Source organism: Hypanus sabinus, unplaced genomic scaffold, assembly GCF_030144855.1.
Source record: "Hypanus sabinus isolate sHypSab1 unplaced genomic scaffold, sHypSab1.hap1 scaffold_246, whole genome shotgun sequence".
Taxonomy (NCBI): Eukaryota; Metazoa; Chordata; class Chondrichthyes; order Myliobatiformes; family Dasyatidae; genus Hypanus; species Hypanus sabinus.
The window spans coordinates 541,541-560,716 of record NW_026780581.1 but is presented as its reverse complement, the minus strand read 5'-3'; the positions used below and the strand labels follow the sequence as shown (position 1 = coordinate 560,716).

Genomic DNA, 19,176 nt, shown 5'->3' with positions numbered 1-19,176 from the left:
TTAAGTGGAACACCTTTTTAGAAAAATGGTACAGGATACCGGAGGCTGCGCCCCACGTAACGTTGTTGGTAAACAAGGGATATCAGTCTAAAGACTTAGGACCCTTAGTTAAGAGTATGAATCCGTAACAGTGTGGAGGAAAATCACGCCAGAGGTGTGGATATCAGAAGTCAACAATTGCATTAAAATAATGGTAAGTGTAGATATGTTAGGGACAGTGAGAGAGGTCGAAATAACTCCCCAACCACACCTGCCCTTGCTGGGAAAGGAAAGAGGCCAGCAGAAAGAAAGAAGGTTAGACGAGTTGCCATCTATTCTGTGGTCACACCATGACACGGACGAAGGGAAAATAAAAACAGCTAGTCCGGTGGAAATAAGGCTGAAAAGGGGATCAATTCCACCCAGGAGACCACAATACCCTCTAAGACCAGAAGCGGAAGAGGGAATAGCATCGACAGTACAGGGGTTGCTTGAAATAGGAGTGCTTAAAAGAACAAACAGTCCATGTAATACCCCGTTGCTGCCGGTCTTAAAAGCAGATAAATCTAAATGGAGAATGGTGCATGATTTGCGGGCGGTAAATGATGTGGTAGAGGACTGGCCAGCGGTAGTCCCCAACCCACACACACGCTTTTGACTAATGTTCCACCAGAAGCAAGTTACTGTTCAGTGATTGACTTATGTTCGGCTTTCCTCAGCATTCCTCCAGCCGACCTGTGTCAGTATCTGTTTGCATTTACTTACAGAGGTGCTCAGTACACGTATACCAGAATGCCCAAGGGTTTGAACATTCACCACACGTTTTTAATCAGGTATTGAAGGCAGACCCAGAGGGCATGCCATTGGAAAGTACATTGTTACAGTATGTGGATGACCTGTTGATTTGCTCCCACAGTAAGGAACAGTGTGAGCAGGACTCTATAACTCTGTTAGAGAAGCTGTCGCACGGAGGACATAGAGTATCCAAAAAGAAACTGCGATTTTGCACGCAACAAGTGGAATACTTAGGCAGGGTAATATCCAAGGGAGTGAAGGCGATAGCACCAGATCAGATTGAGGCAATATCTAAGGCCCAAATACCCCAGACTGTAGGGCAGATGATGACGTTTTTGGGAAAGGCAAGTTACAGCTCAGATTGGATAGGAGAATATGCTGAGACTGTGGCACCTTTGGGAAAGATAATGAAAGAAGCAGGACATACAAATATGAAGAACGGCTTACAGTGGAATGGAGAGGTCTAGATAGTTTTCAATGCTATTAAGCAGGAATTGCAGTCAGCACCAGCATTAGCTTTGCCTGACTACGAGAAGGTTTTACATTTGTATGTATCCAACCGACAGGAGGGTTATGTCACAGCGGTTCTAACACAGGAGAGAGGCACAGGGAAAACAAAGCAGCCGATAGCATACTACAGTACGAGACTAGATGAGGTGGCTCAGGGGTATCCACCCTGTTATCAGGGATTGGCGGTGCTGTACTATGCATATGGAAAGGCATCATCAGTAACCCTGGGCGATCCTGTGACTCTGTACACACACCACAAAGCAGCAGAATTGCTGGAAAGAGGGAAATTTGTGCTGTCGCCAGCCAGGATGGCAGCGTATCAGATGCTATTGACATTTCCAGACATAATTATACACAGATGTACTCCCAGTAATATAGCTGATTTTGTCCCTTTGGGCTATGAAGGAGAACCCCATGATTGTGTAGGGAAGACGATGGCATTTGCCAAATTGAAAGCAGATTTATGGCCAGAACCACTAGAGGATGCAAATAAAAAGGTTCTGTTCGCAGATGGCTCTTGTTAAAGGGATTATAGTAGAAATCATGCAGGGTTCTCAGTAGTACAGCAGGATCAGTCGAGCTATAAGATTATTAGGATGGAATCCTTTCCCCAACCGTGTTCCGCCCAACTAGCGGAAATCAAAGCCCTGACAGCTGCATGTGAAATGATGGAAGGTGAGAAAGTAGACATCTATACTGATTTGGCATGTGCTCATGGAGTATGCCATTTGTTCGGGGCAGTGTGGAAGCAGAGAGGTTTTAAAAAAAAAGTAATGGGGATCCCATACAACATCGTCAGCAAATTCTAGACTTAATAAAAGCCATAATGAATCCTAAAGCATTGGCTAGAGTAAAATGCCAGACACATAAAAAGGGAAATGATGTAATTAGAAAGGGAAATCAAGCTGCGGACGAGGCAGCCAGAAAAGCGTCTGGATGTACATCAGCTGTCATTGCCTCCCAGGTAAGCCTAACTCCAGAACCCGAGGTAGAGGACCTAATTGAAATACAAGGTAAGGCAACTTTGGTAGAACAGACAATGTGGAGACGGAAGTGGGGCCAAGCAGAACCCGGAAAGATTGTGGAGCATGGAAGACGTTTTGTTGGTAGCGCCCACCCCTCTACTGACGATTCTGATTTCAGAAGCGCATGGGATGGACTATTGTGCAAGGGGGGAAGTGATAAAGAAAATAAAGGATAGTTTTTGGTTACCTTATTTACAGGCTTCAGTGGACGTTGTCTTGTCACAGTGCGAGGTATGCGCACAGGATAATGTTCGGAAGGGAATTACAACCCCAATAGGTCACATTCCTGTACCTGAAGGACCATTTAAACATCTAGTGATTGATTACATAGATATGATAAAGACAGTGAGAGGGAAAAGATACATGCTGGTAGTAATCGATCGATTTAGCAGATGGGTGGAGGCGGTACCGTCAAGAGATCAAGGGGCAAAGACAGTGATTACATTTCTGACAAATGAAGTGATCCGAAGGTTTGAAATACCTACAGAATTTAGCTTTGACAATGGTTCAGCTTTTATCCAGAAAGTGGTCAAATTGGTACTACAAGCGCTGAGGATAAAGCAAAGATTTGCATGTGTATACTACTCTCAGTCGCAGGGCATGATAGAGAGAATTAATGGAACCCTGAAAGCATTGGACTGGCTGTTGGCAGAAAAAGGAGGAATTTGTGTGATGTTTGGAGAGAAGTGCTGCACTTTTATACCAAACAACAGTAGTCCAGAAGGATCGTTTACTAAGGCAATGTATAAGTTGAAAATTCCAAGATAGTAAGTTAAACAGAATGCAGGGTCCGGACATCAGTTTTTGACTGGTTAGAAAGTAGACTCGGAGGATGGGGAGCATGGCTGACTAAAATGGCAATAACTGTCAGTATTGTATTGTTGAGCTGTGTGCTTGTGCTGAGCTGTTTTCTTCCTTGTCTCAGATCTCTTGTCGTGCGTGCTGCAACCAAACAATTTCCGATGCTCCTGGCAATTATTGAAGCAAGCTTAGTGGGGAAAGAAACACCGAAAATGTATCGTTACAGCCTGCAACACCTGCGGGATGAACAAGAGCAAAACGACAGTGTGGGAATAGATTGCAAGGGCTTCTGAGTCTTTTTCCCTGTCTCAGGTACAAAGGGAACAGAGTTTTGGCTCTGCGGCCCAGGGTAACAGGGAACAAATATTGTGAGATCTTGGCGGAGAAAATTATACTTTAACCCGAGATTTGGGAATAAGTGCTTGAGTTTATTGGGGCTTTTGTGTGCGGACTCTTAGTCTTCTTTCTCTGTGTAAGACCCCATGTAGAGATGTAGATTATGTAGTCTGAGTTTGCTATTTGCTATGCATGTACCCAATTTAGTAGGAGAATGAAATCTTAAGAATGTAGAAGACAATGGTGTGTTAATGAGAGGTAGCTAAGAGATGTAGAAACAATAGTGGCGGATGTACTTGTGATACGCAACTATAGACTGATTGGATATGCTAATGCAATTAAACCAGGAGATTGCTATAAAAATGCTATGTACAAGGATGGGTGGGCAATCAGCGACAAGCTCAATGACTGTATCAGCTTTGATTTGAAATTAAAGTTTATCCCTTCTTGAAGAATATTCTGCGTCGCCTGGTCGTTTGTGGGGCACCGCTGACATATCCCTCTCATCCGTGGACTTCTCCAATCATCTCTTAAAGGTTTCCATCTTCTCATGCAATACCCATCCATAAGAGCTCCGGAATCTTATATTGTTCCTCATCAGTTGAACCACTGGATCTCCAAATCATTGGCTCAAGGTCACCTGACCTACCTGGGTCACCTGGTTACTGGTCATTGTACAGAGCTACAACCAACATATGGTACCTGGCTCTGCACAGCCCAGCCTTATGTAATCGTATCTTTACACCCTGACCGGTCCGAACCAGTTAAATGAGGCAACCCAGACAGAGTCTAACGAGACTACAGATAGCCTGTTTGATATGTCTGGCATTTTACATAACAAGTAGCTGCTCCTCTGAGCATGGTCTCAGGTTTACTGCTCTGATTAGATTGTCCCTGGGTCAGGAATCAGTTCAGAGTCCACGCCCTTCACATAACAAATGGCGACTTGTTTGAGAATGGTCTCAGGTTTAGCAGATCATTACCTGAAGCTCCCTGTGTCCACATTCTGTTCCTCTGATTAAATTATTCCAGTTCAAGAATCAGTTCATAGCCCACAAAATAGGAGAAAACAGAGAGAACTGGTTTGTCTGCATCCCCGCCCTTGATCAGACTGTAGTTTCTTCTGGCCAACAGTGAGCCATTCAATCTGACACGACAATATCTTTCTCGGATGTGCTGCCGTCTGTCTGCACCGGGGTGGATGATGGAGGTTTTGCAGAGGTGCCGAGTGCTGTAGGAGTCGAAGGGGTTTACAGAAATGCGGTGTGATGTAGGGGTTGGAACGGGTTTGTTACGTGCCCCCCGTAACGGGTTAAAATAACCAGCAGAATTGGAACACACCTGGAGTCTGGTATTGTTACAAACAAAACACTACTTATCAGTATCTACGTAATCTCGTAATATAAAAACAGACAAATCAAACAAGTTACCAGAATTTATGCAAATCTAAGTGTGTAAATATAAAACCCCAAAATTCTTCAGCTTAGGTAGTAAATGATAGTCTTCCAATGGTATAAGAATGACGTCTGTTCAGTTTGTGATATTTTGGGGAGAGAGAGAGAGAGAGAGAGAGAGAGAGAGAGAGAGAGAGAGAGAGAGAGAGAGAGAGAGAGAGAGAGAGAGAGAGAGAGAGAGAGAGAGAGAGGGAGAGAGAGAGAGAGAGAGAGAGACAGAGAGATGATTTGTTTTCCAAGTAAGCTGATGTCGTCGATCTTTCCGTTGCCTTCCGAAGTCCTGGTAAAGTTTTGTGATCACACAAAAGAGTACCGACTTCATGCAGTAAAGCTGTCAAAGGTGAAACACACCGATAACAATCCACCAGTCACCCCTTTCCCACACTGCAATCAAAACCCAGCCTTTCGTGGTCACTGAAAGTTTATCCAGTGTCTATTCTTTCTGCATTACCCTCCGTGTCTTCCGTGTGTCAGTGTGTCTGTCTGAAAAGCCAGCTGACCCTGTCTATATCCCAAACATGCTGAACATCAGCTGTCCATTACATAGCTCCGCCCTTCCGTAACCATGGCAACTCAAGAGCTCGGTGGTGTCTCTCGTTCTCTCTGAATCATTGTACACCAACTCTCTCTCTCTTTATAAAGGCACAGTCCATATATAATACACCTCAGCATCTCGTCACAGTTTTACAGATAGCGAGGGATGTCAGCACACTTCTCCACCAATTTGGAAATGCAATTAACTTGTAGTACCAAACTGGCATTTCTGTCTGTAACAAAATGAAACCCGTCTTGTGTCGGAGTGTTTTGCTAATAATGTTCGTGCAACATTATGCTGAGTGATCCTGAGTACCTGACTGCAGACCGCAGTCCCTACACTATAATGGCAGAATATGGCATTAAAGTCAAAACTTCTGACAGTGCGGCGGATCAGATGGATCTTGGGGTCTGAGCCCACAGAACACACAAAGCTGCTACACAGGTTGATTCTGTGGTTAAGATGGCATATAGAGCATTGGCTTTCATCAAATGTGGGATTGAGTTTCAGAGCTAAGAGGTAACGTTGCAGCAATATAGGACCCTGTTCGGATCCCACTTGGAGTACTGTGCTCAGTTATATTTGCCTCACTGCAGGAAGCCTCACTACATGGAAACCATAGAAAGGGTGCAGAGGAGATCTACAAGGATGTTGTCTGAATTGGGGAGCATGCCTTATGAGAACAGGTTGAGTGAACTCGGCCTTTTCTCGGAGCGATGGAGGATGAGAGGTGACCTGATAGAGGTGTACAAGATGATGAGAGGCATTGATCGTGTGGACAGTCAGAGGCTTTCCCCAGGGCTGAAATGGCGAGCTTGAGAGGAAATAATTTAAGGTGCTTTAAAGTAAGTACAGAGGAGATGTCAGGGGTAAGTTTTTTTTTACACAGAGGGAGGTGAGTGCGGGCAATGGGCTGCCGGCGGCGGTGGTGGAGGCGGAAACGATAGAGGCTTTTAAGAGACTCCTGTATGATTACATGGAGCTTAGAAAAAGAGGGCTATGGGTAAAGCCTAGGTAGGTCTAAGGTAGGGACATGTTCGGCACAGCTCTGAGGGCCGAGGGCCCATATTGTTCTGTAGGTTTTCTATATTTCTATTCAGACGACGGTCACTGGGTTTGCCCCACCTTCCTTTAATTTGCTGTTACTAATCAAACCCAAATGCCGATTGGCCACTAGTTGATTGCTCACCGATTGCTCTATTGCACTGCCGTGAGCTGCCCCTCGGACAATGAGCCTTATCGAAGTCCCTTCCTCTCCAGATTTCCGATGTCCAGGTTGCCACTAGTCAAAGCTACCGGACTTAACTCTCAGTGATGACCGTGTCAATACCAGCAACATGACACTGGCAACCGAGTACATTGTCTTAGACATGACACCTGCCAAATCTAATGCCACTCCCCTTCGCACTATATATGGACTGCCGTCTATGTATGCATATTGATCTGTTGTCCCCACATGTTCATTGATCCCTTTCCCTCTCTGCAATGTATATACACCAGTTAAAGCCATCTCCTGCGTGTGTGCTTTTATTTGATATGTAGTTTACACAGACACAATGCAGGCTGACATTTGAGTACAGAAGTGATGACCTTAAGTTTCTCTATTCCTCCAACCATGAGACAATTTTAGATCTAGATTCTTTGTTGTTCTCACAGTTCCAGTCCAAGAAATTCATTTGTCTCTTTCACATTTTGCAAGGGTCATGTAAGAAACGGCAAGAAAAAAAACACAGATATAACTGTTGCTAAAAATTTTATTGGAGTGTTATTATACAAATGCACCAAGTTAACATGCTGTATCTATCTGCACGCAATGCAACAAGGACTGTTCACTTGGAATAACTTTACAATTGACTTAAATTGCGATGCTCCTGTCTATATTGTAATGTCATTATGGGTGCAGTCAGAATTAGGCTGAGTGATGACACCTAATATCTTTACAAACATTTGTAGAATGTAGAAAGGCGCCAACCTTATGAATTAATGAATCCTCCAATATAATTTAGGAATTAACCTTCTTACATTGCATAAACAACTGATTAACAAACACATGTTACAAACTGCATTCCATTCCAACAGTTGCTGCATTCTCCCATGACTCATGTGGTCCTTTCCGTGGATGCAGACGTCTGGGGAGCATGAACACACTTCAGATTAGCATCATGCACTGCATCCCACAACAATAGCATTTCAAAAGTCCGGATACGGTGCACTAGCAGCAACTCACGGTAATAGCAAGGATTGAAAGATTCATCTTGGGTAGAAGGAACACTAAATCCAGCGGTCCTAAATCCGCTATGGTGATGTGGGGCTAGTCCAGCCTTGGCCAGACACATCCCAAAAAATACATCATCAATGGGGTACAGTTCAACGTCTTGGGCTATGTGGAAAATGATGTGAGCTGTATACACAGACATGAGTATGCCCGCTCCACTAATGTATGGTGGGTAAAACTTGATGGTGGTCAATATTTCTGGTATATAATACTTACTCGACTTCTGGCGTTTGGGCCCAAACCCATAAATGAGACGGCCCATAAACAGGTGTTGCTGAACCTTCATGCCTAGCAAGTAGTCAACCATGTTATCGGTGTTGACAAAGGCATCATCATCTGCACTAAAGATGAATTTAGCACTAGGGCAAAATTCACTGACCCACTGCAGCAACTTGTATTGTTTGAGGGTGAGGTTGTAAAAGGTATCCAAGAAATCCCATTGTAGTATATCTCTGTGTTCTCTGTTTTCCATGGCTAACAGCTGATTCAATTTCCTATTTTCATTTTGGTCAGAAGAGACACCAGAAATAAAGACTCTCTTAATTAGGACCCCATTGAATTCGCGTTCTTTGCCCCAAGTCTTCCTTATCATTTCCCACCGATCCTGATTGAAAGGGTGAGATTTGATCACCAGCAGCAGGAAGACATTCTGAGATCCTTCTCGACCACCACATTTGTCTGGAACATTTTGAATCATGTCAAATTCTCGACAGTGTTTATACATCAAGTAGTTTTTAATGTGCTCTTTCTCTTGATGAAATGAGGACAGGTGCACCAATGTCGTGTTCGCGTGGCACTTTGGCTTGAGCACTGATTCAGTTGCATCACCAGTAACAACCTTGGGCAGGTCATTGCGATGAACAGTTTCTGCAACAACATCAGTCTCTCGACATTGGTCATTATCCCAGAACATGAAGAACAATCCCAGAGTAATCAGAACACCCAGCACTACTTTCTCATGGAATCGCCGATGTCTTCTCATCTTTCACCTGAAGTACAGAAAAAAAAATGATTAATTCAAAGGAAACTTTACATTTCCATGATGCTTGAGAAGAATGGGAAGTTTAAGCTGTAATGAAGATCACTAATGCTTTGTAATATTGACCCCAAAATGTTGGTGAGGTAAGGAATAGGCAGAGCCCTACTCGCTGCTGAAAGTTTAATTAACCTGAAGCATTCCATCCCAGCAGAAAAACAAATCTACCTATAGGATATCATCTCTGTCATTAAACTGAAAGTCGCATAGTTTATTTCTGGGCCTTAAAGGTATATGATTCCAAAGGCTTTATTCCACCTCGCTTCACAGCTCTCATCACTCCTCTCGGGGCTTAAACTGAGCTGGGCCAGACATAGAGCAATACAGCACAATGCAGGGATTTTTGCCCATGATGTTGCACCGACCTTTTAATCTGCTCCAAGATCAATTGATCCCTACTCTCTCAAATAGATGTCCATTATTCTTTCATCCATGTGTCTATCTAAAAGCCTCTTAAATCTCACTGATACATCTACCCTTATCACTTCCCAGGCTGTGCATTCCATACAACCACCATTTTCTTTTTGTTAAAAAAATACTACTTCTGACAAACCCCTATACTTTTCTCTAATCACCTTAACATCATGCCCCCTGATATTAGTCATTTCTGCCCTGGGGAAATATTGTTGGCTCTCCATTCTATCTATGCCTCTTATCAGCGTTTTCACTTCTATGAAATCAACAGTCCCCAAACCACCCCCCCCCCCCCCCATCTTTGCTCTAAGAGGAAGGTCCCAGCTCGGTCACCATTCAGGTTGAGTTCACAGGTTACTGATACTATAGAAGATGATGTATTATTGACCATTGATTAGTAACTGAATATATGGCAGTGCAGGGAAGGTAACGTGTTAGTACAGCTACTGAAAGCATCTGATTTTCGTGGTATTTCAACCTGGTTTCTGTATACCTACAATAGGAGAAACAAAGAGAAGTATACTCAAGGAACTTGGCTTTTTGCTTTTATCTTAACCAGAGAATTGTATTCTGTTACGCATCCCGTAACTGGATCACTTACCAGCAAAGATAGAGAGGTCTGTTGAAGTCTGATGGCATTACTTTAAAAAGTTTTTTATTGATAAAGGGGCACAAAAATAAGGTTAATACAAACATTCAGAAAATATCCGTCATCAATACTAAATCTAAAAGCGCGGGTATAATATTTATCAATAAGCTCTATCGTTGTCTAGGGGATAACGAATTGTCCAATGGAAATATACGGTTCACTGCATTTCGACAAGCTGCCGTCTTTTGGTTGTCGCTGTGGTGCACTTTGTTGGAGAGAGAGAGAAATAGGAATAGAATGGAACAGTTACCCTGCGGGTTTTCCAACCTTTATGATTTTGATCCGTCGGATTCTCGTTGGTGTGGCCGTTCATTTGTGGCCTCTCCTTTAGCTAAAGCCGTTCTTCCGTGGTAAGGCCGCCAATCCCAGGCAAGGGAAGGACACACACGAACCCCCCACCGGCTGCCGCTATTAAACGCTGTCACAGGATTTCTAGCGTGTCTTCTGGTGCGGCTGAGGGGCCGTCTTTACAGACCCTCTTTTATCTGCACTCACGGGGTCTCAATCAGGTTGGGATGATGCAATCTCTCCCCGTCACCCAGACCACGTTGCCCTGAGGGTTTGCACGTAACACAGTCCCCATTCCACAAAGGTGACTCCAAGAGACAATGGCGGTTTCCGTGGCTTTGTCTTGCTGAGGGGCCAGGCCACATTCCAAAAACCTTGAGGCTTCTCTCTCATTTCCTGAGTCCAAGACCCGAGTTGTTGCTGTTGATCCCACTTCCACCACTTGTTCTGGTAGCTACTTCCGGGTACTCACTGTCCTCTGTGTACAGAAGTTATCACCAAGGTCTCTTTTCAATTTTTCTCCTCTTCTCTTCTATCTGTGATCTCTCGTGTTGGACTCTCCAACTTTCCAATAATGACAATCCACCTTATCAATACCCCTTATGATTTTAAACTTCTGAGGTCACCTCCCATACTCCAAGGTATAAAGGTCCAGCATGGGCAACCTCTCTGTAACTCACGCCCTCTAAACCAAAAATACATCCTCCTAAATCTCTTCTGCACCCTCTCCAACTTGGCAGCGTCTTTCCTATAACAGGGTAACCAAAATTGAAGATAATATTCCAAAAGTGGTCTCAACAACAACTTATGTAACTGCAAATAATGCCCCGCCCCTAAACTCTACACCATAACTGATGAAGGCTAGCATGCTAAACGCTTTTTTCACCATCTTGCTTTTCAGTGAACTATGCATTTGTCAATGCCTTGCCTTTCATTGTATCAGCCCTACTCCATTTGAATGTCTATCACCTCACATATCACCACCTAACAATTACAGCACGGAAACAGGCCATCTCAGCCCTTCTACTCTCTGTCGAATGCTTACTCTCACCTAGTCCCACTGGCCCGCCCTCAGCCCACAACCCTCCATTCCTTTCCTGCCCATATACCTATCCAATTTTACTTTAAATGATAATGTTGTACCTGTCTCTACCATTTCTACTGGAACCTTGTTCCACACAGCAACAACTCTCCTAGTAAAGAAGTTCCTCCTCGTGTTACCACTAAGCTTCTGCCCCCTAACTGTAAACTCAAGTCCTTTTGCTTGAATCTCCCATACTCGCAATGGAAAAAGCCTATCCACGTCAACCCTATCTATCCCCCTCATAATTTTAAATACCTCTATCAACTCCCCCTCAAGCTTCTAAGCTCCAAAGAATAAAACCCTAACTTATTCATCCTTTCTCTGTAACTTAGGTGCTGAAACCCTGGGAATATTCTAATAAATCTCGTCTGTACCCTCTCTATTTTGTTGACATCTTCCCTAAAATTCGGTGACCAGAACTGTACACGGTATTCCAAATTTGGCCTCAACAATATCTGGTACAATTTAAACACTGCATCCCAATTCCTATACTCAATGCTCTGCTTTATAAAGGCCAGCAAACCAAAAGCTTTGTTCACCACCCTATCCACGAGATTCCACCTTCAGAGAGCTATGCGCCATTATTCCTAGAACACTCTGTTCTGCTGCATTATTCAATGCCCTACCATTTACCATGTATGTTTTATTTTGATTAGTCCAACCAAAATGTAGCACCTCACACTTATCAGCATTAAACTCCATCTGCATCGTTCTGTCCACTTTTCTAACTGGACTAAATCTCTCTGTAAGCTTTGAAAACCTACTTCATTATCCAGATCGCCACCTAACTTAGTATCATCTGCATGCTTACTAATCCAATTTACCACCCCATCATCCAGATCATGGATGCATATGACAAACAATATTGGACTAAGTACAGATCCCTGAGGCACACCACTAGTCACCAGCCTCCACCCTGACAGTTATCCACCACTACACTCTGGCATCTCCCATCTAGCCACTGTCGAATCCATTTTACTATTCAATATTAATACCTGACGATTGAACCTTTCTAACTAACCTTCCGTGTGGAACCTTGTCAAAGGCCTCACTGAAGTCCATATAGACAACATCCACTGCTTTACCCCCGTCAACATTCCCTTTAACCTCTTCGGAAAATTCAATGTTCTGTCAAACATGACCTTCCATGCACGTCCATGTTGACTGTTCCTAATCAGACCCTGTCTATCCACATAGTTATATATACCATATCTAAGATTACTTTCCATTAATTTACCCAGCACTGACGTCACAATTACAGGGCTATAATTTCTAGGTTTACTCTTAGAACCTTTTTTTCAACAATGGAACCACATGAGAAATACGCCAATCCTCCGGCACCACCACCTATTCTAATGATATTTGAAATATTTCCGTCAGAGCCCCTGCTATTTCTACACTAACTTCCCTTAAGGTCCTAACTAATACCCTGTCAGTTCCCGGAGACTTATCCAGTTGTATAACCCTTAATAGAGCCAGTACTTCCTCTTCTTTAAACAGCTCAGGTATTTGTAAAGTAGCGGCGATAGCGGGGTAACACACCGACGGGAGTAACGTAAATATACCCGTTAGTCAGGAAAGTCATCTGATTGATAAGTTTATCTATTTCCGGTAAGTGAACACGAATCTGATGGTGAAATATGTTGTACTCTTTTGGACGTGGTTATCTCCAGTTTGTAATCTCCACATAGTTGCCGTCCTTCATTGTAATATGGCCCAATTGTGGACAAATATTTAAAATTGCAGTGTGGAGTTAAATCTGGCGAAAGGGAATGTCCTGTGTTTAAAAAGAAAAGAATATTCTAAAATCATAACTTTTCACCAGAGTACACATGTCCCATCCTGCTACTGTCTCTTTCCTATAAGCCTACAGCGATTTCTGCCCTCAGCTGTCACTGAAGTTTATAGTCTGACAGTAAATTGGTCCCAAAGTAAACAATAATTTCATGCGAGGACACCACCTGATCTGAACCAGGATGCGAGTCGCAGTTGCTCCCTGGAGCAGATCGATTTGTCGTGAGATACTGTATGCAATCTTTGTCACCGTCTACTGGGATGCAAAATTAAGCCTGGATCGAACAGCACATCTCAACCATTGGCTCGAATGAGTTTTTCTGTCGTTTAGTTCCTGCGCTGTGGAGCAGGGTCTGGAGTTACGTGCTGATGAGTGTGAGTGCAGGCTTCTGTGTGTGTTGTCAACTGAACATTACTCTGATTGTGTTCACTTACTGTTCGGTCCCAAGGAATTCCGGTGCTCGGATTCGCTGGAAGCAGAAGCAGGAGCTCAGCACAGAGTAAACACAGAGACTGTACTGGGTGGGCGACGTTACGATGAGTTAATACGCCCACTTGTGACTGCAGGTTTTCTACTGTTTCTTGTTATGGTCCGGAGCCCCCATTCCGGGTCTTCATTTGGACCGCGGACTCCGGACTCCTGGTCTTGTAGCAGTCCCTTCTTTGAGTCAATAAGTCAAACCTGTGGATCATTGTGGCTTGTTTGGACTCAAGGAGACGCACCTGATGCCCATCGGCTGATAGGTGGATATAAGGGGCTGTGAGACTGTCTAGTTGGGGTGGGATACAGAGAGAGAGGATGAGAATTAATCTCAGGGAATTGGGAGTGCAGAAATTGACAGTAAAAGGTTTGCTGGGCATGGGTGAGAGAACACAGGTCAGGGTATTTTTAGCTTAAGGGGTACAGGGTTTTTTATAGGATATGATGGATAAACAGAAATAGGGTACGAGGATGGGGAGGATAAAGTGTAGGTTCGGGTATGTGTATGTGTGCGATTGGGTGAAGGGATTTAGAATGAGAGTCCATCGCATACTCTGGAACAGAAGGAGGCGGTAATGCACCATTAAGTTGGGTGCCAACCGGCGTAAAACAAGACAGATAGAGAGAGAGAGAGAGTCTAGTTGGGGGTCGTACTGCTCTAAACCAGTTTTGTCCTGCTTCCCTGGTAGGCGCTGGTCCCGCGGTTCTGTCCGGTTTGCCCAGCTGGCGCTGTCGCGCTGTCCGACCGTCCATCCCGTTTTGACCTCCTCGTCCTGTGTTGCGCTGGTCGCCCTGTTTTCCCTGTGCAGACCCGTGCGTCATGTTTGTCCTGCTGGTGCTGTTCGCCCGGTCTTCGTTCCTGTTCGCCCTGGCTTGGAGAACCCACCGCTAATCAACTAGTTCTGTGAGTCAGTCTCGGAGTCACACTGGACTTAGTCCCCATCCTATCCCTTGCTTCCGTCTGTCAGGTCAGGCCAGATTGCCGTTACCTGGCGGAGGGCTCTGCCCCTTTCCCTACCCCTCCCACCCCCTGTCTGGCAATTCAGGCCGGATTGCCGTTACCTAGCGGAGGGCTCTGCCCCTTTCCCTACCCCTCCCACCCCCTATCTGGCAGGTCAGGCCAGATTGCCGTTACCTAGCGGAAGACTCTTCCCCTTTCCCTACCCCCCTCCCACCCCCTGTCGGGCAGGTCAGGCCGGATTGCCGTTACCTAGCGGAGGGCTCTGCCCCTTTCCCTACCCCTACCACCCCCTATCTGGCAGGTCAGGCCGGATTACCGTTACCTAGCGGAGGGCTCTGCCCCTTTCCCTACCCCTCCCACCCCCTATCTGGCAGGTCAGGCCAGATTGCCGTTACCTAGCGGAAGACTCTTCCCCTTTCCCTACCCCCCTCCCACCCCCTGTCGGGCAGGTCAGGCCGGATTGCCGTTACCTAGCGGAGGGCTCTGCCCCTTTCCCTACCCCTACCACCCCCTATCTGGCAGGTCAGGCCGGATTACCGTTACCTAGCGGAGGGCTCTGCCCCTTTCCCTACCCCTCCCACCCCCTATCTGGCAGGTCAGGCCGGATTGCCGTTACCTAGCGGAGGACTCTGCCACTTTTCCTACCCGTCGCCCCGTCGGTCAGGTCAGGCCGGATTGCCGTTACCTAGCGGAGGGCTCTGCCCCTTTCCCTACCCCTCCCACCCCCTATCTGGCAGGTCAGGCCGGATTGCCGTTACCTAGCGGAGGACTCTGCCACTTTTCCTACCCGTCGCCCCCGTCGGTCAGGTCAGGCCGGATTGCCGTTACCTGGCGGAGGGCTCTGCCTGTTTCCTACCCCTCGCTCCCGACGGGTGGTACCCCGCATCTGCCCAGGTTTACCGCGTCTTGCTCAGGCCTCTGTGTTCACGCCTGGGAGGCGGAAGTGCCAAGGAGTCATGCGGCCCATCCGAAGGTCTTTGCCCCTTTCCTACCCCTCGCCTCCGTCAGGTCAGTCAGGCCAGATTGCCGTTACCTGGCGGAGGACCCTGCCTTGCCATGAACTCCAAGACCCTGCTTTGCCTGAATCCTCAGGATCCTCCTGCCTTGTCTGAACTATCCCTGAACCCCAGGATCACATTTGAATGCCACGTTCCTCGCGCATGTTCACCCCACCTTGTTCTATCCTTTAGTTGTTTCTGTCCCGCCCCTAGTACTTCAGTGTCTGCGTCCTGCATTTGGGTCCAATCTCCACGTCCCCTTGTGACATTTCTACCATTTCAATACTGTCTTTAACTTTGTGTGGCTTTGCGGATCCGCCTGATATTTTTTTGCAGGAGTGAGTGTGCTATTTTAGCAAAGACAACAAGTATGTGTCAGTAATATTGAAAATTAAACTTTACGAGTTAAATCTCATTGTTGATAACAAATGTCGATGTGCACTGTGTTATGCTCCTCCGGTACCTAATAATACGGCCACTGATTGTATATCCGTGGTATTCTAATGCCGTTGCCCATTCAGTCCAATGTTCGACCTGATTCGCGTCCAGTGATGCCCCTCTGCACAGTGCAATAGTTCGCGATTATTTGAGGTACTGTCGTCTTCTTGGCCGATTGAATCAGTCCGCCTTTAACCACCGATCTCTGTCATCACCAAGAAGATTTGTCTCTCTGAGAATTGCCGCTACCTGATTTTTTTCCCAGCACCATTCTCCGCAAACTGAGACTGTAGAACGGGACAATCCCAGGAGTTCAGCAGTTCCTGCGAAATTCAAACTGAACACTCCGACACAGACAAACATTCCGCTCTCAAAATCACTGAGATCACATTTCATCTCCATGGTGATGTTTGTTTGGAGACAGAACGTACCCTGTGCTAAGGAACAGGACATGGAGTGACCCGCTGATAACGCTGTGGGTTTAGATAATGATTATCACCAGGAGCTGACTGAGCATTAACCAGCGTGTGTTCATTACTTCCAGAACCCGTAACCCAGCCTTACTGGGACAGGGTGGTAACAGAACCTGGAGCCGCGGTACACGGTAAGAAGCAGTATATACTGATATATAAACTTCACAAAGGCAGTCAGCCACTTTTATGAACACGAATGGAATTGATATCTTTGATCGACATTAGAACTGTAGCGAATCGCTTTTAAGTGAATTAATAATTCCTTTCGTCTAATTGAATGCATCGACTTCCTGTGTATTTCTCGCGGGAAACCGGGGCAGTTGACAGTGTTATTGGAATCGCCGCACTTTCAACCCTGCTCCGAATCATCAGCAAAGGCTCGGGAGGTGCGATCTTTCGGCATCTCGGAACTGTCCGCGGGCTACTGCTTGCCGTCACAGGACGACCGATCCGTCCATACTCGGGGCTTTATCGATCCCCTACCAAGGGAACTGAGGATTCGCTTTGTTTATTCCTTCACGGCCGGGATTGATACTAACTGTCCATCCTAGACGGCATTTCGGTTGATGGTCAAAAGCATGGAACCACCCACACTGGAGATTACAGCCGGGGCGGGGGGTGGTCGTGGGGGGAGGCGGTGTAAGGAGTTGATGGTTTCATTATATAGTCGGTTGGTGAGACCTGTTGTGGATCACCGTCTGCAGTGTTGTTTCCCTTCTCTCCGATGTTAGCGGGTAGGTGGGAAACCAGAGGAAGGTTTACCAGACAGATATCTGCCTCTGCGAGTTTTTTTTTGTGAGGAATCTGTTGTGATCTTGACTTGTGGTGTTACATATAACAGGGGAGACATGCTTATATACAGTGCAGTTTTTTTATATATAACAGTGCATTGATTGTATCCGCGGATATTTAATTTCATTGGCATCCAGCATTCACTGTGACCAGCGCAGATCTGATTGTGATCTCGGCGCATCAATCCTGCCTCTCACCTGTAACATCTCACTCATTTGTGTATCACGACACTGCAGGATTACAATATTAACTGAAAGACTCTCCTTCTGCTGAATATTGAGGACGGTCATTCCCATGATACACTAGACCCAGAGAGGGGGAGAGGAAAACATCTCTGCTGTCTTCAGCTGGCGGTGCTTGGTTTCAGACCCTCCCACAACAGGAACTATTTAGTCCACGTCCCTGTCAAACTCCGCGGCATACTTTATGTCTCATCGAAGGTCCCACACATTTTACCAAATTTCCGTGCATTATTATAACAAAAATGTATACAAGCAGGTAAGCATTCCATCACCAACTACTGCTCTATACATGCTGGAGTATTTCCTGCCACACCCTGGGCTCCTTCACCAACTACTGCTCTATACATGCTGGAATATTTCCTGCCACACCCTGGGCTCCATCACCAACTACTGCTCTATACATGCTGGAATATTTCCTGCCACACCCTGAGCTCCTTCACCAACTACTGCTCTATTCATGTTGGAGTATTTCCTGCCACACCCCGGGCTCCATCACCAACTACTGCTCTATTCATGTTGGGGTATTTCCTGCCACACCCTGGGCTCCATCACCAACTACTGCTCTATACATGCTGGAATATTTCCTGCCAAACCCCGGGCTCCAACACCAACTACTGCTCTATTCATGTTGGAGTATTTCCTGCCACACCCCGGGCTCCATCACCAACTACTGCTCTATTCATGTTGGAGTATTTCCTGCCACACCCCGGGCTCCATCACCAACTACTGCTCTATTCATGTTGGAGTATTTCCTGCCACACCCTAGGCTCCTTCACCAACTACTGCTCTATACATGTTGGGGTATTTCCTGTCACACCCTGGGCTCGCAGCTTGTAACTCTTACCTCACCAGGTGTTGCATTCAACTAAACCTCTGGTAGTTCTGACTAACAAAAAAAAAAACGATTCCTGGAAAACTCACAATAATGTCAAATATTACAGGAAACTTAACTGATGTACTGTACATCATTGAGGTGGGTACACACGGGCTGGAGAGAGGTTGCACAAGATGTGAGTGAATGAGGAGTTTGAGCCATGTGGCTGAGGGATCAAGGACAGTCACTGGTGGTCATTCAGCGATACACGGGCACTGAATAATACGATAGAAAAAGATCCCAAAATGACAAACCCAGATCATACAACAATAACTTTAGCTTCTCGCGCACTGGAATGATGTAAAAGCAATTGTAGACAGCGGCTATCGATCCAGGCGAAGTTGCGGGGCTGGGTAAGGAAGGTAAAGTTCCCGGGATAAACGTCAGTGGATGAGTGCAGCCTCGGTATCACCACCCCATCACGCTACTAGGACCAGGGCAAGAGGGGCTGAACGGGGGCTCATCTCAACACAGACCGACCCCGGCAGGTTCTGTCCAGCAAGCGCAGAGAGGCCGCCAGATCGGGGAAGATAACTGGGTGCATTACCTTACATCAGACGTCCACACTGGGGACCAGCCTCAGTACTCACCGATGAGAACTTGTTTTCACGCCCGGACAGTGAACTCTCCCCCGGATTCCCGACACTGGGGGTGATGGTCGTCTCCTAATCCGGATCCTACAGACGATCCGCCGCCGCCACCGACCCGCTTCAACATAGAACTGAAGGGAAGTCAGGACTGTAATTTATGTCATCAGAGCTGGGGGCGGAGCCTCGGAAACAAGGCCGATCTGCGGTAAAATGGGAGCGGGAAAGGGCTCACGTGACTTACACATACATGCACGTCCATGAAATATTGCAAAATTTTGCAATTTCCGCCGTCAGCTGAGATTCTAACAATAAAACTTTCTTAAGAAGGTGCGAATATATCACAGATCTGTCG

General features: G+C 46.0%; 1 protein-coding gene across 1 annotated transcript; it reads right to left on the bottom strand.

The window, feature by feature from the left end:
* Window positions 1–7,534: 7,534 nt before the first annotated feature.
* On the bottom strand, window positions 7,535–8,692 carry LOC132387979 (N-acetyllactosaminide beta-1,3-N-acetylglucosaminyltransferase 3-like). Its single transcript, XM_059960309.1, has one exon. It carries the CDS (start codon window positions 8,690–8,692, stop codon window positions 7,535–7,537), a length of 1,158 nt encoding a protein of 385 aa, XP_059816292.1.
* Window positions 8,693–19,176: the final 10,484 nt, after the last annotated feature.

Bases quoted from the DNA above. Each gene is read 5' to 3' on its own strand.
- LOC132387979 (XM_059960309.1), bottom strand. From the start codon at position 8,692: ATGAGAAGACATCGGCGATTCCATGAGAAAGTAGTGCTGGGTGTTCTG.